The sequence below is a fragment of the Mus caroli genome, chromosome 4 (genome assembly GCF_900094665.2).
Source record: "Mus caroli chromosome 4, CAROLI_EIJ_v1.1, whole genome shotgun sequence".
NCBI lineage: Eukaryota > Metazoa > Chordata > Mammalia > Rodentia > Muridae > Mus > Mus caroli.
In genome coordinates, this window is record NC_034573.1 from 94419863 (window position 1) to 94447366 (window position 27504).

The 27504-nt window shown below is 39.6% G+C and overlaps 1 protein-coding gene across 6 annotated transcripts in view; it reads left to right on the forward strand.

Moving 5' to 3' along the window:
* Nucleotides 1-27504, forward strand: part of Pde4b (phosphodiesterase 4B) — a 518640-nt gene that overhangs the window by 161457 nt on the left and 329679 nt on the right. Inside the window, exon 1 of one of the 6 annotated variants that reach the window (XM_021159266.2) lies at nucleotides 3010-3718. The exons of the other annotated variants lie outside the window; for them this stretch is intronic. Coding sequence (XP_021014925.1) covers nucleotides 3483-3718 — 236 coding nt within the window. The 5' untranslated portion in view covers nucleotides 3010-3482. Of the gene's footprint in view, nucleotides 1-3009; nucleotides 3719-27504 lie in introns of those variants that run through there. 6 annotated transcript variants of the gene reach the window in all.

Genomic DNA, 27504 nt, shown 5'->3' on the forward strand with positions numbered 1-27504 from the left:
ACTCTTTTAAAAAATAAAAATCTTGTGAATATGCTCTTTTGTCTCAGATCTTCAATTTCATATTCATAGTAAATTATACAGCTGTTATTTTGAATTCAGTGTTGTGCTAAGACAAAGCCACAGGAAGTTCAAATTTATGTCTTTAAAATTGTTTAGTTTTACAAAAGTCAGCTGAAAATGATACTCAGAGAAACTTTATTCAGTGGTGACTTTGGAAGTTCAAATTTTACACTGGTATCAATAGAAAAGACTAATTATTTTATGTAAAACCATGCTATTAAAAAAGGTGATGGGTTTTTAAAACATTTTAAACTGTTAATGTTTGAATTATAAACACCATTTTATTGGTAATAAATAATTGGTCTTTCTTTACAGCTTAAGAAACCTGAAATGTTACTAATATATCCCCAATATTTATAAGAAATAATTGTCTGTTACTAAGTTATTTTATTCTTTATTTCTCTGAGAGCATGGTGATACCAGAGATATATCTATCTAATACTGAGATATACAATAGATGGACTTTTCTTTCCTTTTTTTTTTAAGATTTATTTATTTATTTATTTATTTATTTATTTATTTATTATATGTAAGTACACTGTAACTGTCTCCAGACACTCCAGAAGAGGGTGTCAGATCTCATTACGGATGGTTTTGAGCCACCATGTGGTTGCTGGGATTTGAACTCAGGACCTTTGGAAGAGCAGTCAGTGTTCTTACCCGCTGAGCCATCTCACCAGCCCAAGATGGACTTTTCAAGAATTCACAAGGGTATATATTTATAAATTGATGAAGTGGGACTACTCATTTCTCCTTTTGAGGTGCCAAAGGAATTACCAAGATAGGAAGGTTCCCTTTTTGTTTACTAGATGTTTCTTAAGCACAGGATGCCAGTGTTTGAACCTTTAACACTTCCCACAAGGCTTGGTTGCCAGCTTGTGATGCTCCTGGGGCACTGAAGTTCAAGGGACGAACATTGGACCACAGGGGACATGGCCTCGAGACCCAGCCCCCCTTTTCTCTCCATTTATTTATAAACACTATAAATATGAAAAATTCAGGCTATCAAAGAGTCTGATTATCTTTTAAATTTTGCATTCTAGTTAACCTTCTTGGTTACCCTCGTTTCCTCCAGGGGTAGGTAGGGGATATCAGGTTATATAGCTTTGAGACCATTGACAGACTGAAGACAGGTATGTGGAATGCCATCAAGAGGTGATATAAGCAGCATTCTCCTATCAGAACCTCAATTTACACTTAGCTTCTAGGGCTACACAATTTGCCATTACTTTTTTTTTCTGAGAAGACATTCCTAAAATTCTTATTTATCTTGTCAGCTTTGAAAATTAACTATGAGAAATAGCTTTAATGAGTCCCACTTGCTATTTTATTTTTGCTAATAGGTCACTGTGAATCATGATAGAATCATATAATCTCAGGTCCCAGTTTTTAAAAAAATAGTATTTTGGGTAAAAGACTTGCTGCAGAATTTAGCAAATCGTGGGTAGCGTTAACCACATTTTTTCCATATTATCAACATTCTATCTTCTCAAGATACTCAAAACACTTTCAGACCCCAAGAAGCTGCACTAAGGCCTGCCTAGACAAAAAGCACTTTATAATGAAATAAACAGTGCTACCAGGAGTCAGGCAACCTGAGTGGGAGATGTAGTGATGACATCAGTCACCAGGATGGATTTGGATGAGTCCCTTCAGTCCCCTGGCTCTGTTTCCTGGTTTGAGGAATCATTCATAAACCAGGATCATTCAGCCCCATCTAAGATTTCACGACTGCACATCTGTTAACCATGTACTTTAGTTAGTTGTTTAGATCATGATGGGTTTTCAGAAGTGGTACTTAGAAATCAGTAGTTTAAGTTCTAGTCCCTTCCCTAAGGCTTGCAGTGGGATGCCTTTCTTCTACCCAGAGGCGATGCTCTGCTGTTATTTAGCCCTCTAACCTTCAGCACATTTTTAGTGTGTGACAGACATATAGAGAGATTATATACAGCTGGACGACCCTACACATTAGTGTGAAAATAAATGCCTGATTTTCACTGAAGTCATACTGTGCATCTTTACCTTTTCTGTCATTCTTGCTGATTAATCCTAGTGTGCTTTGTCACATTTATTTGAGATCAACCTGGCTCCAATGACCATCACTGTGAATAAATATTTTACAACATACAGTGAGCCTCATTATACTTCAGTATGCCTTTAAATATATAGAAGCTGTGCTCCCATGCCCAAGAAGAGAAAAAGAAAAAAGGGAAAAAAAAGCAAAAAGAAAAGAAAAGCCAAGCCAAGCCAGGTTGAAGACATTCCTTGATTACATTGGCTTTTACAAGCAATGTAAAAACTCACTCTCTGGTGCACACAGGCACAAAGATACACACCTTATACACCTCTCAGCACACACACAAACCATGCACAGTACCTAACTTGGGGTGCATGTTTTTTCTGGCTCTTACTTTCATTTCAGATTAAGGGTGCTTTGGCCATCAGAAGAGGCATTCAGTATCAAGTGGCTCATGTGGGCAGATTGCAAACAATGAGCGTAAAGCGAACAATGAGAGTAATATTTATTGGAATAAAAATTAGGTTTTAAATTCCTTGGGGGAATGAACCAAAGCCAATGTTTTCCTGTTAAGTGACATTTTGTTTTTTTAACTGATGCTGCTTGGGATCTTCTGAAGAAGGAAGTGGGGTGGGGGTAGGGGGGGAACTTCAGCAATTCAGCTCTTTGATTCAGAAATGGAATCTGAAAAGCTGTTTTATTGAGGCTTTTGGCAATCCCTGACTTAATCAGTTTTGACTGTGACAAAGACAGTAGCCTCGCAAATTTAGTGCAAATCTGAGCAGTGGAGGGTATTTTTCACGGGGGGGGGGGGNAGCCCAGTTGTTTAAAGAATCCTGGGCCAATAGCGTTTGATAGGCGGAGTTACGGAGGTGCTTTGCTGAGCAAGATAATTCTGAATGAAGACTTTAAAAGCACATGCTGGATGGGCTCTGGTTCCGCCCTTTGTGTAGACAAAAGTGACTGGGTGGCCAGGCTTTGCTTACTGTCCGAGTTAATGCAGCTTGTTTGATAAGGTTTTCTTTAAAAAAATATATAAAGGATTTATCAAAAGCCCTCATGAATATTTCATGAGTTGATATATTCAGCTGAATGGATTCAGTGAGTCTCAGTGTGTAACTTGCAGACAAACCCCATCCACAAGGAGGCTGGTGACAGAGGAAGCACTTTGGCGCATTTTCAGAGGCAAAGGCAGCCTGATAAAGCTCCTTGTGACAGGCTGTCTTGCCAGTCTCCCAGTATGCTGCTCTTGCTCTGAAGGGCTCCAGGTTTGGAACCACAGCTTCCCAAATTAGCCTGGGAAGAGTGTGCGGACCCAGCAGCCTTTTAACCCGCGTCAGTGCCTTTGCTATGTTCAAGACTGCTGTTTTGGATGGTGAATGCTAGCTAGCACTCCATACGAGACATGACAGCAAAAAATTCTCCAAAAGAATTTACTGCTTCGGAATCTGAGGTTTGCATAAAGACTTTCAAGGAGCAGATGCGCTTGGAACTTGAGCTTCCAAAGCTACCAGGAAATAGACCTACATCTCCCAAAATTTCTCCACGCAGTTCACCAAGGAATTCACCATGCTTTTTCAGAAAGTTGCTGGTGAATAAAAGCATCCGACAGCGGCGTCGCTTCACGGTGGCTCATACATGGTAAGAGTGAACTTAAAGGCATCCCAGTGCTCGGCAGATTCTTGGCTTCTCAGTAGTGATTTAGAAAGGTTGAGAGTGGAATGTCTGAGTTTTGCTCGGAATGCATCGCGCAAGTCTGAGTTGAAGGGGTACAGTAGGTCAGCTAAGAATACACAAGCATACAGTGTGCTTAAGTATCTTTGTGCTACCTGCTGTTCCAGATAAAATAAGCCTCTGACCGTGGAGACTCTTCGAAGTGACTGCTTATAAAAATGTCTTTTGGAAAATAGGGAATTGAGGGAGCTTTGAAAAGTAAGATTTTTGTTTCATTTCTGTCCTGTGATTTTAGCAGTGGGGCTTTTTGTTTTGTTTTGTTTTGATTTGTTTTGTTTTGTTTTTGTGGCACAAGAATAGGTATTTTCATCTCAATTCTAATCTATTCCTTAAGATAACGTATAAAAAGCCTCACTAAATGTGTTGTCTCATCATGACTATGGGGCATAACCAGAGTGGGCTTTCTCCTTACAAACTTTTATCTTTACATTACTTGAGGGGTAGGGAAACTAAGTTCTCACAAAGTGGCACTGACAATCAGTTGTATTATGATTCCAAAAAATCATGTATCTTTTAGGTATGCCAAGTATAAGAGGTTAGTGACTCTGTAGAAGCTGAGTTGAACTCCCTACCTCCAGCATATATTTTATTTACACTGGATGCAAAAACAGGAGGCTGGCCTCCTTAAAGCAGTGCAGTGAAGAAGCACAAGGAGAGAGCCCCAACATTAAGTTACTTTGACCTGAAAAACCTGGGCCACCTCAGGTATCTTTGAAGGGATGTGTCTTTCAAATTAAGATAACCTTCCAAATTGGTATTTGCATCTCAGTCTTATTTAATAGACAGCATGGCAAGAAAAGCAGGATGTGGTTTTTTAAGGTAATCCCCACAGCAATTTTGTGCCTACATGCTAGAGTGCCAGCTAGCATAATCAACCAAGGCCACTGGATATTCGAAAATTAATATGCACTGTGTTGTTTCCTCCTCACCAGGAAAAAAAATGTGCTCGCTCTGTGCACAATGTGTTGATTAATCATAGCTACCCATAGAAAGATGTGGCTCACTTTGATGAATAGCCAATGTTCTGCCAACATATACTTCACATAGTTAGAGATGATCTATTTACTCTTGCTTCTGACTGTAGTGTGGTATTATTTCTTGGAGAACTGTTTGGTCATTTTGATGAAACATATGCTGTTATTTCATTGTGCTCTGTTGCCTGTAGAACACACGTGGTTAGGTTTTCAAAGCCTACCAATGGTGATAGCATTTGTAGAAAGAGGGTGTTCATGTAAAACTATATGCTGATTGGAAGCAGTCCTTTCTCTCATTCTTTGCCTCTCCTCCAACACATGTGACTTTATAGTTAATCTGCTGAGTGGTGTAACTGAATACAGGAAGATAAGCACGAGCATAGTTCTCATTAAAGGAACATATGTAGGGAAATATGTATTTAATGAATAAATGTATATGTCTTGCTAACTGAAGGACTAGCAAATCATTATATTGATATGAAGGACTTTTAATTTTAGGTGTATAATTTTCAAAGTCTGGATAATCTTCTTAAAGTTCTGATATTTTCACTAATGTGGAATTTTTGGTTCTTTATAATCATGTGACCTTTCTTCTTAGAATAGATTCTTGATGTGATAGAAGCACTGAGCTATAAATACTAGTGATTTTTTTTCTTTTCAAAAGAATGAAGTTTTAGAATGATTAAAGAGTCAGTTTTACTCATGCATTACACAAATTTTCTTGCAAGTTGCAAAAAGAACAATGTAATGATATGTGAGGTTACTTATGCTAATAAAATGATCTTTTAGATGAGTTAAAACAAAAGTTCTCACAATTGCCAAAAAAAGAAACAAGACATTGGCATAATGTAATTCAATACAGGCATAAAGAAGTCATTAATCATCAGACTTCTAAAACATCTGTAGGTACGATTGTGTTTGCACTTTCCTCCCAGTTCACATTTCCTCCTTTTATGTTTTTTTTTGGTAAAGTTGATTCTCAACTTGTTTGCAGGTCCCGATTAAATCTCCAGTGATGTTTCTTTTTGTTATTGGATCTGTTGTAAGATGCTTAACATTTTCCAAGTTTATTGTCATGAAATAGTCAAGGAAAATAGACATGCCTCTTATGTATTTGAATGATTTCCCCCCAAAATCTCAAGAGCCCAGTGCTGTTTCATTCTTTTATTGTGTGAGGAAGCTTAGCATGCCTGCCTTAGTTTGGCCGTTTTGTCCCGATGAAATGTAACTAGCCTTTTCTGATTATTGATTGGCATTTTCTAGACCACGCACTTAAGTTAGAAATTCTAAGATATAGACTCAGAAGTGCCTAAAATCATGCTATTACTTTATAGCAGACAGTAGACTTCTTTCAAGAGGACTGGATTATTTTGATTCCTGCAACAAAATTAAAGTACTTTTCACGAGAAAGCTGAGCAATGCAGAGGGTCCAGTTCACATTCTAACTTTTTCTTTGGTTATTTGTAGATTTCATACTTTGATAGACTGGACATGCAGCTCTGGCTTTGGAGACCTGAATTGTGAAATTGGGCTTCCCAATAGATTTAACACACATTTGTATAGTTTTGACTCTGGAATTATTTTAGAAATATCTAAAGAAAAGTAGATATTTGATGTGTTGTCATTGTTAATCATCATGTTTACACAAACCCAAATCTGGAAGAAATTTGAATAATTATCTTCCTGCTCCCTCTTACCCTTGGGCAGAACCATGTTCCTCCATCTTTGACATATGGACATCTGGCCTACTTTTAAAACTGAAGAGAAAAAAATTCCAATAACACCACTTAATATACAGCACTTTGCCATGCCATATTCACAGATATTGGAAAAACATTCCTCTGACTCAACTGATTTAATTTTTACATAGTATATATTCTGTTTTCCCCTCACTGGCTTTTTAGAAAAATATGGTGATAATGGGCTTTAATGGGAGGATTATCAAGAGGTTCTTTGTTTTGTTTTTACTTATTCAACATACATAAATGAACACCTATAAATTGCTATGAAGAAAAGAAAAACAATTCAGGCTCAACCTATATTTCCCCTCTTGTACTATATCTTAAGTTCTTTATTATAATGTCCACATAGTATCTTAATTTAAGTTCTTTATTTGAATTTTGTCAGGGTCACATGTTAGACATACAAAAGACTTTTAATTCTCTCTTTTCTTCTAAATATTTCTACTCTATTATTTATTATCTGACTCTGATCCATACCCCAAACTTCCAGTCTTTGAATTATGACTCCCCAAATGGATAACAACCTTACTGCTGAGTGGTGTGGTATGGTGTGGTGTGGTGTGGTGTGTGTGTATAAGTATTAGGGACTACATGTCCTTGCTGGGTACAGAATATGACAGTATCATTCTCAGGGTAATGGATTATTTATCCTTGACCTCAAATCCAAGGTAACATTTTCTGAAGCACAGTGTTCCTGTGTAAAGTATCTGACTGGAAAGCCTGTTTACTGTTGCCTGGCACTTGCAGCAAGTTGTCTAGCTTTTTAAACCATCTCTTCCAGACTGGAGCCCTTTCTCAGTCATCAGTTTTCCTTCAGGAAGTATTGTGTTGGTGCTGGTCTGATAAATCCTGGCTACTTCCTAAAACACTGCCTTCTAGGATAGAAAATGTATCAATGGGAACCACCACCAATCTATCCATGCTTACAATCAAAAGCAATGTGCTTTTAGTTATTGAATACTTTGGGAGAAAGCTTGTATTTTTCTTCTCCCAATTTGGTTTTCCATTATTGAAAGACAGATTTCTTATTGACTTAGTTGAGGTTTCTATCATTGTGACGAACACCATGACTCCAAAATATCATGTTCACACAATCTCAAATCTAGAAATAATTTGAATTATCTTATTATTCAATAATGAATTTACTTCATCTTTCAACTCTTCGGACATTCTGCATCACTCAGGGACATAAAGGCAGGAATCAGAAGGTAGGAGCTAATGCCATTGAAAAGAGCTGCCTACTGGCTTCCCCCATGGCTTACTTGGTCTTACTTGGTCTGTTTTCTTATATAACCCAGGGCCACTTACCCAGGGCTGATACTACCCACAATAGGCTGACACCTCCCACATCTATCATTAGCCAAGAAAATGCCCCACAGACTTGCCTGTGAGCCAGTCTAGTGGGGACATTTCATCAACTGCAGTTCTTTCTTCCCAAAAGGCTCTGTAAAGTTGCCCAAATAATAGCTAGAACACTAATTTTAACCAATGTTTTTGAAATGTGTAATTCATGTCTAATACATAAGTAAAAGAGTAATCAAATCCAAGGTTTACACTCTAATATCCTTTCTATAGAATGCAGTTTAGACTACTTTCTCAAACCGATCCACTGAATCTGTGTTTCATTCAATTTGGTTGTTTCCTAGTAATACTGAAAACATTTGAGAGATGTCTAATTTTGAATATGTTTGTTGATTGAAGAGAAATAGTCACCATGTGCCCTAATCTGAGTATTAGAAGACACAAACTTAGAAGAAAGTTTTACCTTTAAAATACTCATTGATGTGTTTATTTAAAAAAAATAAAGAAGTATAAGATATGTTCTATGGGGGTGTGCTGAGATATGGGGTAGGGAGTGCCTCAGTGGGCCCATGCCAAGGCATCCCTTCCCGCTGAGGGACCAACCACACAAAGGTATAGTATAGAATAGAGTTTATTCAGGGCATGGGGAGGGGTGTTAAGAGGGTAGTAGAGGCAGAGAAAGGCAGAGAGCAGGAGAGAGTAGAGAAGTAGAGGCTGGCCATTGCCATGAGCACATGGAGATGGAGAGAGGGGGAAGGGAAGAGCCCAAGAAGACAAGAGAGAAGAAAGCAGGATGCAAGAGTAGGAGAAGGAGGAGGGGGAGCAGCCCCTTTTATAGTAGGTCAGGCCTACCTGGCTGTTGCCAGGTAACTGTGGGGAAGAGCATACCTGGCTGTTGCCAGGTAACTGTGGGGTGGAGTTTAGACAGAATGCTAACACTCATATAGTAGCTGGAAGATGAACATATACATCAATAAGTAATCAGTGGAATGTAAAAATACCACAGAAGTATACTGTTCATTGTCATGGGAATCAGTAAAAATCATGCCATGTATTAGAGTTCATGTACAGAAGAGATGCCATTAAAGTGGGAGTCTTAAAAGTGAATAGGCATTTTTCTGGCAAAGAATAAGCAGAAAGAGCCTTTTACTGGGCCAAGAAAAGAATAATAAGGAAACAAATAGTGAAGTACTTGTACATGAGGGAGCACAGTAAAGAAACTGCTGATGATACAATGACATGGTATTATTAAGTTTTTTATTGTACATGGGAGAGAGAAAATATCCAGGGACACCTTGAAGATTACAGAGAAGAGAGAAAGAGAAACATGGACATGGCTAGAGCTATCTGTGAGAGAGGGGAGAACAGCAAGAGAGAGAGAGAGAGAGAGAGAGAGAGAGAGAGAGAGAGAGAGAGAGAGAGAGAATAGCAGGGGCTGGAGGGGGAACCTGCTGTTAAAAAAAAAGTACAAGAAGGGTATCTGGGAAGAGAGATGTTAGAAACTAAAAAGGGGGACCCTGGGGAAGAGGGGGAAGGGGAAGACCCACACACCGCCAGAGTTCCACCTATTCTCTGGTCAGTCAGGCATGGGAGGGCTGCTATCTACCTTCTACTCATCCCGGGGTGGGCATTTAAGCCTCTGACTCACTCTTCGAGGGGGGGTGGCAAGGGGCAGCCCTACCTGGGAGCCCCAGGCTACTTTGCTAAAGCCACCGGAGGTTATGGGAGAGAGGGATGAGGGAAGAGGTTCCCAACACTGGTGAGAGTAACTGCAGCCTTGATGAGCAGAGACTTTCTATGGTTTTAGAGCTTTATTATAGAAAGGCAAGGAAAAAGGGAGAAGGTAGAAGAGGGAGGGAGGCTAGAGAGAAAGAGAGAGTAAAAGGGAGAGAGGAGAGGAGAGGAGAGGAGAGGAGAGGAGAGGAAAGGACAAAAAGAGAGGAGAGAGAAGACAGAGAGAGGAGAGAGGGGGTGGGAGTAAGGGGTAAGAAGTAAGAGAGAGACAAGTAAGAGAGTAAGAAGTAAGAGAGCAAGCAGGGGCTGAACAGCCCTTTTTATGGTCTTTACTGTTGCTTGGTAACTGGGAAGGAGTTTAGCTTGAAGGTCAGAAGCTTGGGCCATTGCCTATGTGACTTCTAGCCATGCTTCTCTTGTTGGGGCTTGGGGGCGGGGGGTCACGGTAACTTAGGCAGGAGCCAGAGTTCCAGGAGACTAAGGGAATGCCTACCATGTCATGTAGGTGAATTACCACCCTTCGGGGTTCAGACCTCAGCTTGACTGGAGACCAGCCTGTCTGTGCATAGCCCAATTCCCCACAGAGAGAAGTCTAGGGAAGAGAGAAAGGTGAGAAGTCTGGGGAAGAGAGGATGGTCAGGGGCATTGAAATGTATAACTAGTACTTAGGAGTAAGGACTGAGGGAGCCTGGATTCTGGCATAGGCTTTGATGCACATGTACAGGTATTTGCCCTTTATGTCAGAGCAAAGGAAATGACTTCTTTTGACAGATGGGAACCAGTTTCACAAATTCCTGAGGAACTCTGGCTTTTATCTAATCACCATAAAGCCTCCTATCGTCCATGTTGATCTGGGCCTAGACTGGATTGAGTCAGTGAGCCTGCCCTTTTGATACAGAGTGGCGTGCGTTTTGGACCTGACAGCACTGTTCTAATTCACATTCATCTGAATGTGTTTGACATTGTTCTAAATATATTTAACTCCATAATATATTTATGAGTTATGCATAAAGGCTAAGTACTTCTTATCTGAAGTGTATGAGATGAAAATGCTTGAGATTTTAAAAAGTGCAATATTTACATATAAATAATGAAAAATCTTGAGGATGAACTCAACTCTAAGCACAAAATTCATTTCTCTTCCATGTGTACTCCACAAATAACATGAAGATTAATATATATATATATATATATATATATATATATACATATATATATATTAATTTTGTACATCAAAATTCCACACTGTGAGTTTATTTGTTTGTTTGTTTCTGGTGGCATACCTGTGCCTACCTGTGCCTAGAGAGTTTAAGGTTTTGAAACATTTAAGATTTTGGATTTTTGTTTTAGGAAGGCTCAACCCGTATTGTATTTTTCTTCCTTCCTTCCTTCCTTCCTTCCTTCCTTCCTTCCTTCCTTCCTTCCTTCCTTCCTTNTCCTTCCTTCCTTCCTTCCTTTCTTTCTTTCTTTCTTTCTTTCTTTCTTTCTTTCTTTCTTTCTTTCTTTCTTTCTTTCTTTCTTTCTTTCTTTCTTGGCTAAAGAATAAAGGCCAGAGTAGAAATCGTTTGCCTAAAGTTCCACAGCATGTGTTGTGAAGAAACCTTAAATACATGAAGTTCTGCCTGTGCTGTTGAGGTTGTAGGCAATGATGAAAGATTAGAAAGGTAGAATAAAAGAGAGGGGGATGGGGGAAGGGAAGGGAGGAAAGAAAGAAAAGAACAAAGGAAGGAGAGAGAGGGAGTGGGCAGGGAGAGAGAAAGAGAGAGTAAGATATATATATATATATATATATATATATATATATATATATATATATATAGAGAGAGAGAGAGAGAGAGAGAGAGAGAGAGTTGGTCAATTGGAGCTACATTCTTAGTTTTCACGATCAAGACTTGGTGCTTTAGCCCACCATTAGTAGGAGTCACCGCCAAGCAGTGAGAAGATTGCTCAGTGTTACTTTTACTTCGGAGAGGTACTTTGCAGGCAGTATAAAGAGTGGGTTGAAGGGTGAGATTAGCGACAAAAGGGAAAGGGGAATGTGCATTTAGGAGATAATGGATTCTGATGACATTCATTATGGCCTAACCAATGACTACTTATGGTAAACGGAAGGAAAGCACAGGGACTCTGTATCACTTCCATTTATAACTGACAACAGAATGGTAGGCAGGGCACCGACTGACTGGCACACTTCACAGGCAAGCATCAAGTAATCCCAGCTAAGGTGTCTGTGAGGATGGCATGTCCGGAAAACCCCGTTAGCACTGTCCTGATTTACTAGGAGGCCTCTTTGTGCTGTGTTTTAAGTATAAATTCCTGTTTTTACCTTTTCAGAAACTGCCCTGTCTCCAAGACTTCAGTATGTTAGACTTTTAACTGCTTGCTGTAAAAGAGCTGGTAGAGCAGTGATGAAGTGCTCTTGCTAGAAAGAGACTTGGGAAATTTGACTGTTGCCTGCCTGCACCCATAGTTCTTGGGGAAAGCTTGGATAGACTAAGCACGGTTTATAAGAGCTATGTCTCCTTCCACCACTGACTCACCTTTTATCTTCTAACTGGCTGAGCCTTCCTTGCTCTTGACAAGCCAAACCTGTCTCTGTTTCTGAGTCTCTCGGATTTCTTCTGCCTTGAAGGTGAGTGCTGCAGATGTTGATGTGGTTCACTCTTTTATCTCCACAATATCTGGGTTCCTTACAAAAATCAACCCAGAAAGTCCTTGACACTCCACCTGCCTTCTAAAATCGCACACTTCCCACTTCCTAGATCCTCTTCAGCCTTATTTCTCTGCTTGACACTTATCATTACCTGAGCATACATTACAGAAGGCTTCTTTGTTACATTGTTGCTTTTTCCTCTCATTGTCTGCCACCCTTGCTAAAATGAGTGAGGGCAGATTCTGCTGTTTTCTGTATTGCAAGAACTCCTAAGTAAGCCTGACTTTTCCCTTTTCTTTCTTTTTTCTTTTTTTTTTGTTCTTTGATTTCCTTCCTTCCTTTCCTTCCTTCCTTCCTTCCTTCCTTCCTTCCTTCCTTCCTTCCTTCCTTCCTCCCTTCTTCTCTCTCCCCCTCCCTCCTTCTGTTCCTTCTTTTGTTCATGAGACAGGGTCTCAGGTAGCCCACTTTGAGGTATCTATGTAGCAAGGGTTGACCTTGACTTTCTCCTCTACCTCCCGCATATATCCCTAAACCTATTTTATGCAACCCTGTGGTCCAACCCAGGGTTTCTTGCATACTAGTCAAGCGCTCTATAGATCAAGAAATGCTAACTTTTCCTAAACGAGTGCACAAATATGACTTCTGTTTCCTGCTCTTAATAAATCATGTTTCCTTTAGCCTGGTTAGCCTGGTATGAAGGTGGGGTGAAGGAGACAGGAGTTTATCTGATAATTATCCTACAGACATGCTTACTCTGTTCACCTCTCAATAGACATGGGTCCCTTGCAGCCAATAGTGCAGCTTTATCTTGCTTCCTGCTTTGTACTCAGTGATATGGAAGCTGCAGTTCCATTGTAGCACCGCATTTTAGGATAAATACTTTACATGTGAACCAGTTCATTAAGCCACTGGACACAAGTCATACTACCTAGAGTGTAGTACTGTAAAGCCATGCTTCCCTGCAGCACTGAACAATTGATACTTATTTATGTAGCGATTTTTCATGCACCAGACAGGATATTTTGTGCTTGAGCTTAGGAATCCTAGGGATGTCAATCATTCACTGTCCAGAGGTAGGAATGGAGACGTCTTTTGTAATGTTGTCATTCATGTTTATATCTTCTACAATGAGAACTTTAATTACCAATAATTAAGTAACACATACAGCATTCACGCAATAGCTACAGCAGTTTGAGCTCTTTATAGGACCTCCCGATAGAGCCTGAAGTTAGTGCCTATGACTTGCAAGGTGAAGAACATGCCAGCCCTTGTCCTTTGGAATAAGCTTTACCAGGAGTGGAAATTTGCACCTCCCCCCCCCCTCTGTTTTCCTGACTTAGGGTTTAGGGACATCTTTCACTTGTGGTAATTTGTTTAGCGCAGACACATCTGAATAGCACCATATATAAAATTTTAAAGTCATTTCTTGACCCTCCCGGGCAGCCTTTTGAGCACATGGATGTTTTTGCTTTGAGAGGTACTGAGAATGCTGGTTAGACCTCTGAGAAAAGCAATGTCTGTGGTACTGGCTCCCTTGCAGAGCTGGCGTTGACCTCCTCCCTACCCAGACTCACTCCTTTCAGCTCAGACTTACTACACATTATACAGATTGAAAACAAAGTAGGAGATGATGTGGTTTCTTGCTTACTATATATATTTCTTGGTGGTCAGTGTACCAGGAGCTATTTGGGGGTTTCTTGAAATGGAGAATGAGAGGAGTCTGGTTCTGCCTTGGTGCTGTTCTGAGCAAACAACGTAATAAACATGGGTGGAACAACCTTCGGGGGATTCTCAGTCCGATGCGATCCCCTCCTAGTACGTCAACACACCCTGACCCAGTTTAATAAATGTGAAAAAAAAAAAAAACACAGGGATTTGTGTCACTATGCTTGATAAAGGTATAGAAATGCCCAGATAACTTGTAATAGCAGGATCATGTGCATCTACTATGAGTAGCAGTGAAGATAGGAAAAATGAAGAAGATGGGAACAGCTTTCGAAGGAGAGACCCCTGAGAAGAAAAAGGTTAAATTTCAATAAGTTGAAACGGTGCATGAAGAGCTCTCTACTTCCCATTCACACATTGTGCCATATTGCTAACATTCTGAGAAATTACGCTCGCATTTCGCCTCTAGTTTTGAAAGCTAAAGTAGTGAAACAGCTACAATAGAGGGTTAACGGTATTTGCACTAGTGTATAAAGTTCCCTAGAGATGAAGTTTTGTTTGGAGTGTTTGAAACAGTTTCTATGAGGATGTTTACAGTATCAAAATGTCTCCCCTCCCTGAAGAAGGTCTGTGACTTTTTGCTAAGACTGTTAAGCTTGGAGGATTCGAATTGCCATTCTAATGATGTCTCACACTGTGGGGGAGCTTTATCACTGCTAAGTTTTGGCCTTATTTTTTTACAACAAATCTTTGCTACATGCTACTCCAGCTAAAGTCAAAGTAGCTAGTTAAAGTGTTGTTACTTGCTCTGAAATTTTTGGCTTACAGCCTTATGCTCAGGTAATTAAGTTTTAATTTAGTTTTAAGAATGTATTTTACTCTCTGACATGGCAGGCATCTCTCTATTGCATTAAAGTATGTGGTAGTAATAGTAATTCGTGTATGATGTCACATAGATGTGTTTAAAATCTTACTCTCTAAACATACATAAACATGTGTACAATCAGACTTGATTGGTAAAAGAGAAAAAATTTTCTTTTCCTTTTTAAATTAAATCTTTAAAATTAAAGTATAATTACCTCACTTAGACTCTTCCCTGTCCTCCCATGAGTCCCTCCTATGTGTCCCTCACTCGCTCTCAATTCAAAAGTCTCTTTATATGCATCAGTATATGAAAATACAACTTGCTGTATCCATTTAGTATGGCTTATGCTTGTTTGATTCCAGGGCTGTCCACTTTGTAGTGGAAAACAGATTGAGGGCTCACTTTTGGGAGTGGTAAATTTCGCTCTTTCATAGCAGTCGCTCTTGCCTGTAGTTCTTTGTCAAGGGGTAGGTCTCAGTGATCTATCTCCTTCTGCTTTAGGGTGTCTATTGATATTATCATTATTCAGGGCTTGGCGTGTTTAGAATGCCATAGTCTTTCAGAGTCATGGGTGTATCTTTCCTGTCACCTGGAGGAGACACAATTTCACAATACATTTTCTGGTCCTTCAGTTCTGGCAATCGTTCCTGGCCTTCCTCTCGGATGCTCCATGTTCCTTACGTTCAGGAGTTGTGTTGTAGATGTAACAGGTCTGGGCTCCAGACAATCCACTGATCTCAAAAGCTTTTCTGAGTAGATACATCACACATGCCTGATATCTCAAATCTTAGGTAGAGGCAGGAGGATTGCTATTAGTTCCAGGCCTGCCTGGGCTACATAATGAGTTCCAGATCAACTTAGGCTACAGAGTAAGACCCTCTTCCAACAAACAAAAACAAATAAGCAAATAGCATTTTCATGTATAGAATGTGCCCATTTGAACGCTAAAATTCACAGAGGTTTTAGAAAGAAATACATTATGATATTCACACTGTGACCATTCAATATACTAAAAAGTAAATAAAATAAAATAACATTCATTTATTATCATGTAATAGTAAAATCCTAATGAACCAAACTAAATTACATTAAAAAGAACTAATTTTCTGAGGACCTAGAGTGAATCGCTTATAGTCCTGATATAAAATTTCATTGCATTGATTTGCTTCATCAGTACGGTTTACAAAGCCATTTGTATCACTTGCTGGGAGTCAGGGAGAGGACCACTTTAAAGTCCTCCCATCCACTTGGCTCCAGTAAGCTTGAGAGCAAAAAGGGAAAACAAGACACAGGAAGACGCTTTGTCCATTTCAGGATCCTGAATCTAAAAGGGCAGTGTAGGGTCCTGAGCAAACGCATGGGGAGAGTTGCAGTGTCATCAAAATCTCACTTATTTCAAAATGTTTCCTGCCCACCCTTTCTATTTTTCTCCAAAATTAATACACTTGGGGAGTTTGTTAAAATAGAAAGCCTCTGAGAGTGCTCCTGTGGCTTGTTTGCGCCACAACCACCGCAGTACTTTATCCAGGAATCACGTCACCAAACTATTCTTACCTCCTGAAGAGAGGTCAGAAAGGAGAGCCAAAGAATCCCTGAGACTTGCTTGCAACTGTCCAGGACACCACCACTGGATTTTAACCATTGAAACCCATAAATGCAGGTTAACTTCATGTGGATAATATTGGCCTTTGACCTTACCCACAGCCTACAGATCCTAGGGTAGGCTCGTCTACAGCACAGTTGTTTCTCTAGCATGCTCTTGTTTATCAGAATAACATGGAGAGCAGTTGGTGAGCTTCAAAGGGCATAGCGTTCATGTTTCAACTCCATGTCTAACAGGACACCGGGTCTGGGGCATCCTATCCTACCTAGCCTCTTTCCTCTTTCCATATGGGCAAAACTGGAAGAGTTTTTTCTTTGTACCACATTAGGACTCTACGAAAATTAAATAAGCTCACATGGATAAAGTCATTAGTGTGACCTTGGGCTGGAGACAGGAAGCAAGCAAACGTCAGTCCACGCGCAGGTCTAGAGCCTTTGTGATTTGAGGTTCAGCTCTATGTAACATTTAGCATAATATAAATTATTTGAACATGCTATGCTGTATTTCATAGAGGGAGCTTTTATTAGCAGCTTATAGTACATCTTAAACCCACTTTTCCTATTCCTTGGATATTACTTATTCTTATATGGTGCTGCTTTATTGGAAGAGCCCATATTAAATGTCTTTATCCCAACAAAATGTTTTTTTTTTTAAATATAAAACATCACTATGTGTTCTGAGGTATAGTCACTCTCACTGTTCACACAGATGACTGCAAATAGTCTCCCAATATGAAAATTCTTGTCTTTTTTTTTTTAACTGATACTTATCTCCACCAGTGAAAATAGATGTCAACAAAACACTATTACTTCAGGCTGATGACAGAAATTTCTTCTAAATTTTGAAAAAGCTATTCTCAAAGTACAAAAATGTCTCTGAGATGGTTTTCTCTAGTCCTTAGACTCTAACCTCCTTGCAACCTGTTTATACAAGACCATTCACCCCAAGAGGCAGTGAGAAAGGGCTTTGGCTTCTGACTCAGAGCTCTAGACATGCATGCTGGCGCCTCCACTCACAAACTGTCCTTTATTTATTTATGTCTTAAGTGGAGAGAAAATGGTGAATTAACCTTTAGGAGCTTCAACTTCCTAATCAACAAAATATAAATGCAACATAATTATTATGTTTATTCTTAATGTGTTATTTACAATATTAATAAGCATTATTGAGTAGAAGGAGGAATATACATTTACTGGACAGAAGATAATGATGAACTCACACTAAAGTTTACCACAAGCTTGACTTCAGCATTGTAGTTATATGCAGGGTATACATAAAGACTATTTGGCTAAAAAACACTAGAGTCTTAGACATTGTTCCAGACCTCTTTTTATAAAGATGGGTGGGGTTGCTGCTGTATGGATCCGCCTAAATGAGAGACAGTGTAGATACAGGGACTGGAGTAAATGGTATGTTTGCATGTCATCTACCCAATGGCTCTTTATAGTACTTTCATGCTTCCTGCAGAAATATAATAACAAGCTCATGTGACTAATAGATTCTGCAGTGAAAGTTGTATTTAACCTTTATCCCGATGACTTTACAACATTTAAATCAAATTGCTCTTGATTTCTTGGTCATTTCCAAGAATACTTAAGAAAGCAGAAATAAAGGTTACTACTTCACCCTTGACAAAGACTTCCTTTTCTCATTATCTTTGATCAGGTGGGCTCTGTCTCCTACCAATTTCAAGGCAGGTGAAGGTTAGAACAAAGGGTTCTATTTAAGTGTACTAGCACACCATTGGAAAGAGGCCACTTGGATAAACTGAAATCTTAATGGCAGAGAAAAAAAATAAAATACACCAAAAGAAAACAGTTGGGGGACTTTTCAGAAATTTGTCAAGCTTCTGATTCTATATAAATTAATAAAAGTATGATTTTTAGGAGTCTGTCTGGAAATTACAGATTAAATTAAGCAACCATTCCAACTTTTGCAGATCTTGAAGGTACATCTTTCATACGTATGGTGTTTACCTGGGATTTAACAGCTGTGAGGGTTTTTTATATTTCATTTTTAAAAATTATTTCCTCTATTTTGAGATTATAATGACATCATTTCTCCCTTTTCTTTCCTCCCTCCAAACCCTCCCATATAGCTCTCCTTGTCTTCTTTCAAATTCATGGCCTTTATATGTATACAAAACTAAATAGTAAAAACAACCTACTCTGCTTGTATAATGCTACTTATATGCAAGTTTTCAGGGCTGACAGTTTGGTACTGGATAACTAATCCGTGTGCTGTTCGCCAAGACAGAATGTTTCTTCCAATCTCAGTGTTGCTTAGCTGCCTGTAGTGCTTGTGAGGGGAGGAGGCCTCATAGGCTTTCCTCAACTATGTTAGCATGCCTACTGTCTTTTTCCTTGTTCAGCTTATGTTTAGACAGTCGTGGCTATAAGACTGTATGGTCGTTGCTTCTGAGTATTTTTAGGAGACACAATCTCACAGCAAGCTCCCCTACCCTTTGACTTTTACAATCTTTCCACCCTGTCTTCTGCCCTGTTTCCTGAGCCTCGACTGCAGGAGTTGCTTTGCAGAAAACCAGAGCCAATCAAAATGTAGAGTCTGTGGAGCCTAGTCCCAACAGGTACATCCAGAGAGGCTCTCAGTTGTAAGGTGGCTAAGTCCCAAATATCCAGCTAGCACATGTCTACATTTGGTGCTGGATTCAATCATACCAATTGTGGTCTGGTGTAAACCTGTTCCACCACATTTGCCCTAGAGAGGAAGAAATGCATATTAAATATCATTGTCTGCACAGTGGTCTGGTTTTCTGCAAAACATGACAGGCATTCAGGAAAACATAAGTCTTCTAAAAATTTTTATTCGCAGTGCATTTTTAAAAATGTTCTCAGCTTTAATATATATTGCTCAATTACTTAAAATATATTAGTCACTTGTACATTTTATGACATTTTTTAATATATATATATATTTTTTATTTCTATCTTACATGTATGTGGTCTGTGTCTCAATGTATGTTTGTGTACTGCCTATGTGTGCGTGCCTACAGAGATGAAAAGATGGCATTGGGTCTCCTAGAACTAGTGTTACAGGTAGATGTGAGAAGCCCAGTATGGGTGAGGGTGATAGGACTTGGTCCTCTGCAATGAGTAATCCCAACTGCTGAGCCATCTCTCCAACCCCCACTTTATGAAAATGTTTGAAAGCGCTTTTGCCAAGCACTTAGTGCTTTGGGCGTCTCCCAGCACCCTCTCTCTTCTTCTGTTTTGTATACATAGTGTTTTTCTTGTCTTTGTGTCTATATACCGTGTGTGTGCCCAACGCAGATGGAGTCAGAAGAGGCCATCATTTCCCTTGGGACTGGAGGTAGGGATGGTTGTGAGCAGTTTTGTGGTACTGGGAATTGGATCCAGGTTCTTTGCAAGAATAAGCAGTGCTCTTAACCACTGAAACATCGCCCTGTTTCAAAGTTCTAATGGTATTGCTAAATTTGACCTTTTTTAAGTGCTGTTTTCACTTTCATTCCTTTCCATTTAGATTTGAATCTGCTCCTGTTAGGGTAAACATCTCCCTGGGTAATTAATCACGCTGGGATCTGCAGCACTAGCAGGAAGCCAGGTAGTTTGCTACTGAGAGTAAAGAGGAAGTCTTTCCCAAAGAAGAGAACAAGAAAAGCAGTTATGTAGAATGTTTCACATTGAAAGGGGGAAAATGAGTCGGAGAATTACATCACATGCTTCTATCATTTAGCTAGGTTCTTCATTTATAACTGGTGATATGAGGCTTCTTGCGATTAGGGAACTGAGAGTTGGCCCATGTGTTGAGATTTAGTTTGACATTTCTGGCAATGACCTCAACCCAGTTCACCTCCTTTGTAACTAAACTCTAGCCCCCAACTTTTGTGGGGAGACATCCAGTAAAATCACACATCTCCTCATTAAGAGTCTCCTTAGAGTGAGGGCCTGGCAAATTTATTTTGAGTTAAGCATCATTGGCTCACGGGGCTCAGTGTATGGGTCTGTTGAGGGAATAAACATGATAGAGGAAACATTAGTCTCTACTTACAAAATCAGCAAACTCTTCAACCATTCTTTCACCCTTTCATTCAAGTGAACCACCCACCCCCTTCGCCTTCTGTATCTGCAGACCTCTCACCCTCTACCACAGTCCGCATCACCCTCTGACCACACACTACTGTTGTGTTTCCCTGTGTTGGAAAACATCTACTATCTGATAACAGAACCTATCTCTTGCTAGCAGTACTCCAGACTCCAGAGTGATTAATTGCTCAAGAAAAAAGGAAGTCATCTAAGAAAGTTAACCTTTGTCCCTGATGTCCCCACATCATCAGTGTCGCATCCTGCTATTGATTTGTCTCAGTCCACAGATCTGCTAGCCCTGTGTTCTGCACAGCACTCTCTGCGGCTCCTTGAGATCCTCCATATCTTACCTTAATTCTGAAACCTTGTAATTTCCCAGGCCACTCTCCTAGGTCCCTCCCCTGAAGTTAGTCCCTTTAGAAATTTCTAAACAGTTTTTTTTTTCCTCCTGTTGCTACTGCAAGCTTGGAGGTTTTGGTGTCTCTGCACTGGGCATCTTGGCTAGCTTTCTTGCTACACTGAGTTCCACCCACAGCTGAGATACAAGGATGACCCACCTTGCTGAGCACTACCCTGGCTTGTTTGCCAAGGTATCAGTGTCATACTAAACAGGCTGGCTGCTCTTCCTGTTTTTTTTTTCATCAGATTTGCCCTGGCCTCAAAGCTCTATATGCTGGGATGCCCTGAAGGATGTAGATCATGTTTTGGTTTATTGTTCTCTATACTCTCTGCTTAGATCATGACTTAGACACATGATTTAATCAGCATCCATACGCTGTTGATCCCCACATTTCTAGCTATGGCCACATCCTATCTGCACAGGTAACATTCAGTACATTCTAAATCCATATCATGGGCTTTGTCCCTCGCTGGTCCCAGGTTCCTCATCACAGTGAGATACAATTCCATTTTTCTAGTTGCTAAGGGTAGGAATCATAAAATCTTGCACAGGGCTCTGTGTTCTCTGACTGTTTGGGTAGCTTCTGTTTTTAAGACCTAAGTTCTCCAGTTGAATGCAAGAGGAAAATGAGACTTTAAGATACACTATGACAGACAAAATGGCAACTATAACGACACCATCCCCACAGTGGCAATTCTATGTGTAAAAGGAGTATAGGTATTCTATATATGACACAAACAGACATATATGTGACAGCAAGGCACAGACAGTGATCTTATAGGAAGGAGACTCCAGTTCACATTAGTCATGAGATTACAGACAAATGCTAAGTGTCTTCCTCCATTCCATTCACTATGCAAATAAAACTTAATGTGCGAAAGTGAGAGCTAGATCAGATAACTGACATGCAGAACAAACATGAGAGCAGATATTATTTTGTTTCCTTTACACATCTGCAACTTCACAAGTCAACCTCTAAGACCTATTACTTTTTTTTTTTTTTTTTTTTTTTTTGGTTTTTTGAGACAGGGTTTCTCTGTGTAGCCCTGGCTGTCCTGGAACTCACTTTGTAGACCAGGCTGGCCTCGAACTCAGAAATCCGCCTGCCTCTGCCTCCCGAGTGCTGGGATTAAAGGCGTGTGCCACCACGCCCCGCTGACCTATTACTTAAAAAAATATCTTGACAACTTCCTAGATTCTCATTCATTATCAGATATATTTTTTATGCATGCTCCTTATATAAATCTTTGGCATCATGTTGTAACCATCCTCACTGTTTCTTATAGATCAGTCCTGTCCCTCCCATTTATTCAGTAGTGTCATGTACTGGGAGAACCACAGAGTCCTCAAGTTTATTTCTATGAATAGAAAGCTGGGTAAGTCTTTTACACTGCAGGGCAGTAGTGAGGGAATATTTATACTTTAACTGGAACTATGTCTCTTTGATTCACACTGGAACAGAGGCTCTTATGAAGTCATCAGCATGGTAATGCAGACAATCCCCACTGAGTAAATGGTCAGAGAATTGTCCATTGGAAAGCATAAATCAAAATCATGAATATCTTTTCGCCTGCTCCAGCCAGGTCATTGGATATATATATATTTTACCATGGTAGAAATGTCATTTGAAGGGCATTGTGTGATAATAAATATCAGGCATTGTTTTATTAGCTAACCTCTTTGAGGACAGTGGCTATTTATTTTCCATATCTCATGACAACTGGCAAGTAGATGCTGAACTGGGGTTCTTAAATGCCTCAGTACTGAGATATCTGCCTTTTCATTGCATCTGGAATAGACTTATTTTGTTCCTGATTTTGCCATTTGGATATTGGCAGTCAGAGAGGGATCTAATAATATAACATCAGAAATTATAGGCTGTGAGGGAACCCACACACACACTGTTTGTCAAACAATTAGGGTATTTCTGAAGTGTGAACAGATGTACAAAAGAAATTAGCAAATACAAAACAACCCAATTTAAAAGCATTCCTGATATGAACATAATTAATTTATATGTTTTCCAGCTTATACTAATTAAAACCTCTAGTGTTTTGGTCAAGTTTGAGACTTAGAGTTTACCATTGTTTAGTTTCTTATATCAAAACAGTAATAAATATCAAGTATTATGTCTTATCAATTTTTGCTCAGGTCAAACTACTGTCATCAAAGCTTCAGTGCCAGAGATTTGTAGCCAAATTGTCACCAGTTGGGAACTCTTAAGGCCTGCTTAGTTTTCAATGATAAACAGTCTCCTGGCGAGTTTATGTGCTAAATATTTCCCTGTTTTGCAGTGGCACACATCAGGCATGGTTATTGTGTGTGGATGGGGATTTTCATTTTTAACATGTTCTCGAATTCTCTGGACATTTACTGTTTCCATCTGGTCCTCATAAAAAACATTTCCCATTTGTAATGCAGCTCAGGCTCAGAGCATCGTTGTGATTCTATGCATGGCTCCAGTTTGACAGAGCAGATATTCTTCAACTTTAGATGTGTGTTTGATTCTGTGTTTCCCTTCCTTCCTTCCTTCCTTCCTTCCTTCCTTCCTTCCTTCCTTCCTTCCTTCCTTCCTCTTTCTTTCTCTAAATTTTGAAATAAAATTTGCTTGAAATGCAGCATTTATCTCCAACCACAATCATAGCACGCACACCATGACAACAGGCACACTTCCCATTTGCCTCTGTGCAGTTTAAAGCTGCAGGAGAAGCAACTGCATTGAGCCCAGGCCAAGGGAACTGAGCAGTCGTCATAGTTTCTCGTCATTTCACAATCTGTTCTCAGTCATCACACATGGAGGAGTATTTTTCAGGGATTTGAACACTCACAAAGCAGCCAAACAAGTAGGATCCTCTTTGCTGAGTTTGGTCGTACCCTACGGAGCAGTGCAACCCACAGTCCCTCATTCCTAGGAAGTACTTTGCTGTGTTATTAGATGACAGCCCACGGATGTGGTTAGCAAGGATCAGTGAGCTCCTTATTTATGGCTGGTTGTGTGCCACCAGCTTCACAAACTCAATTCAGTGACTTTCGATAACATCAGCAGTCCCATTTAAGGATAGAGAAATTGAGACAAGAAGGTGAAAAGGCCACAGCTAGCAAAGAGCAAACTCAGAATTTAAACCAAAGATCTCGGCTTAGCTTTGGAACTGTTTAACCCTAGAACAATTTTGAACTTTTTAGTTCTTTGGAACGACACATTCTAGAAGATGGCTCTCCCTCCCTTAGGTATCATGCTTCGTTTGTAGCTGCCTCTCCTCCGGTATTTGGCTTATTTTAGAGTGTAATCAGGGATGAGTGCAATAACTATTTGAAATAGGCAGAAGTAAGGTTTATGAACTGGAACAGTTGGCAGTGGAGAGGATGTTCTCCTTTCCCAGGTCTAGAATATCCCAGGACCCAAGGAAAAGGTCTAGATACTCTCAAGATGATGGCGTGGAATTTTCACTCTCAAGCTTGAAAGAACTGTCTTTATTTAATGTATTGTCCCTTAATGATCCAGGTATTTGAAAAGCATGACTGAGGTAAAATATGAATAATATGAGTTCAGTCCTTTAACCGTCTCTAAGTGTATAATCTTTTCAGTGATGTTGCATATATTCATCTTGTTCAGAGAACCTTGAGTCCAGTCTTTTCATCTTTCAAAAAAACAATTTGGTAGCATTTAAATTAACTTACACTTTCTGCTCTTCTCTGACTTCTGGTAACAAGAGCATTTTGGTGGTGGTGATGATGATGATGATGATTGCCTATAGATATTGGGATTACTGTCATCTTGGTTTTTTTTTTTTTTTTTTTTTTTTTTTTTTTGTGACTGATACTGTTATAAAGATGAATGTTCAACTATCTGGGACCTTACTTTCAATTCTTTTGGGCATGCACCTGGAAGTAGAATTGCTGGATCATAACACAATTCAGCTTTTAATTTTGAGAGAAGCTGACATACTGTTGTCCATAACAGCTGCACCCATGGACAATGGACAATTGACAATTGCACCAGGGATCTGATTTCTCCACATCCTTGCCAATATGTGCTATTTTCTCTCTTTTCTCTGAAATCATTTTAATAAATATGTGAAGAAATATTGTTGTGGTTTTGATTTGCATTCCCATAAACATTAATGACATTATATGTTTCCACAAGCTTCCTAATCTGCATTTTTTGTATTCATATGTGAGAGATCTTTGTGTATTGTATATAGTATATTCATACACATAAGTGGCAAATATCTTTCTAGTCAATAGTTATATTTTTGCTCCGTTGATTATGTTTGTTTGACACATAGCAGTTTTAAACTTTGGAATTGTTTTATTTATTGTTATATCACTGTGACCAAATATCTGATAAAAATCTTAGGGGATGGGTTTTATTACATCTCAAACTTTCAGAAATATTGTTCATCATAGTTGGAAGGACCTTACATGGAAGAACAGATCCAATGATGGTGTTCAGGAAGCATAGAAACGGGAATGGAGGAAAGGACTCAGGCAGGATAGAGCTGTCAAGAATACACTCCCAATGACCCACCTCTAACCTATCTTCGCTGTCAATAATTCCATCACAGTATACTTTTTAAGGCACCCATTCATTGGTTAAGTCAGATACCTCCAATCTAGCTGTCTGTGGAAGCACCTTCACAGACATCCCAGGTGTATTCTTGACTAGTCTAGGTGTTTCTCAGTCCATTGAAATTGATAATTATGACTAACTATCAAGGATGTATTCTAATTTATTTGTATTTACCTTTGAAGTCATTATCCATAAATCACTGTCAAGTACAAAAGTCACGAAGCTTTCTCCCCCCAAGTTTTCTTATAAAGATTTTATAGTTTTGCCTAGATTTTTGGCCTGTTTTGAATCGATTCTTTTAAAGGTTTACATTTTACTTATTTTTAATTGATTATTTTATTTATTTACATTTCAAATGTTATCCCCCATTCCCATTTCCCCTCTGTAACATCCCTTATCCCATCCCCCTCCTCCTGCTTCTATGAGGGAGATCCCCCAGCCACCCACCCACTCCTGCCTCATTGCCCTAGAATTCCCCTACATTGGCACATTGAGAATTCACAGGACCTAGGGGCTCCTCTCCCATTGATGCCAGATAAGGCCATCCTCTACTACATAAGCAGCTAGAGCCATGCGTCCCTCCATGTGTACTCTTTGATTGGTGGTTTAGTCCCTTGGGAGCTCTGGGGGATCTGGTTGGTTGATGTTGTTTTCCTATGGGGTTGCAAACCCCTTCAGCTCCTTCAGTCCTTCCCCTAACTCCTCCATCGGGATCTCCATGCTCAGTCTGATGGTTGGCTGCAAGCATCCACCTATGGTCACCTATGGTCAGGCTCTGGCAGAGCCTCTCAGGGAGCAGCCATACCAGACTCCTGTCAGCAAGTGTTTCTTGGCATCATCAATAGTGTCTGGGTTTGGTGTCTGCAGATAAGAGGGATCCCTAGGTTGGGCAGTGTCTGGATGGCCTTTCTTTCAGTCCCTGTTCCACTCTTTGTCCCTGAATTTTAAATTAATTTTTTAAAAATAATAAACCATGAAAAATTAACATAATTCAATGGTATCTGTATAATTTTACCAAACCTTTAGACTAAAATGAACATGCTATTAGTTGTATAAAAATTACATTTGGGGGATCATTTGCTATGACAGTATATGCATAAAATCTTCAACATGTTTCAGAGTTGTTCATTGTTTGGATTTTACAGTCATCAAAGTCTGAATTCTGCTTTACAGAAATTTGTAGGCTAAAATCCCAAAAGTGTGTTTAGGCAGTTCCTGATATCTGGAAGCTGTGATTCTAATTCCAACCCAAAATTTATTTAGCAACATTTTATAACACTCAAGGCAACAAATACAAACAGAAACTTTCAAAATCAAACATCATGACAAAATGCAGTCCAAAGCTATGCACAGACTGTAAAAGTCATCTTCATTTTCTTCACTTGGACATCCAGCTTTCCCAATACCACTTGTTGAAAAGACACAAGCTTAAATGAAATTGAAACTATATAGCTAGAAGCCTCCAGTTTCTCCTTCACTTTGGCACAGACTATAATAGATTTACAGGAATCATTTTTAGAGTTCTGAACTTGGAATTCTTTGTCCCCTAGGGACACTTGGCAACACGTGGAGTCAGTCTTGATTGTTCTGTTGTGGTTAGGGTGGTCAGAAGTGGCCCTATTAGTAGCCAGTGGGCTGAGGATGGGGACGCTGATAAAAGGTCTACAGTGCATAGGGCAGCTCCCATCACCAAAAGAGTTTCCTGTGCAACTTTGGTCAGCAGTGCTAGGGCTAAGGAACTGCAGCCTTAAGTACAGTCAGAGCCAGGCTGACAGGACTGAAATTCTGAGAAGCCTGCTCGTTTTCTTTGGTTGTGGCTTTAGCTCTCCTATCTGAAGGCTTGGCAATGGTGACTGTAAAGGTGATTGCCCAAGGGCCCAATCATAGGCCCAATTTCATAACATTCAGAAAGGTTTTAACAACAGCATGTCTCTTGGAATTTTATTTTTCCTTTCATGCACGTACTTACACACACACACACACACACACACACACACACACACACACACACATATATTGTGAGCCTAGTCTTTAACGGCTGAGTCATTTTCCCAGTCCATACTTTCTTAGTCTCTTGCCATGACTTCCCATGTATACTTTCATTTTCTGTTTTTATTCAGG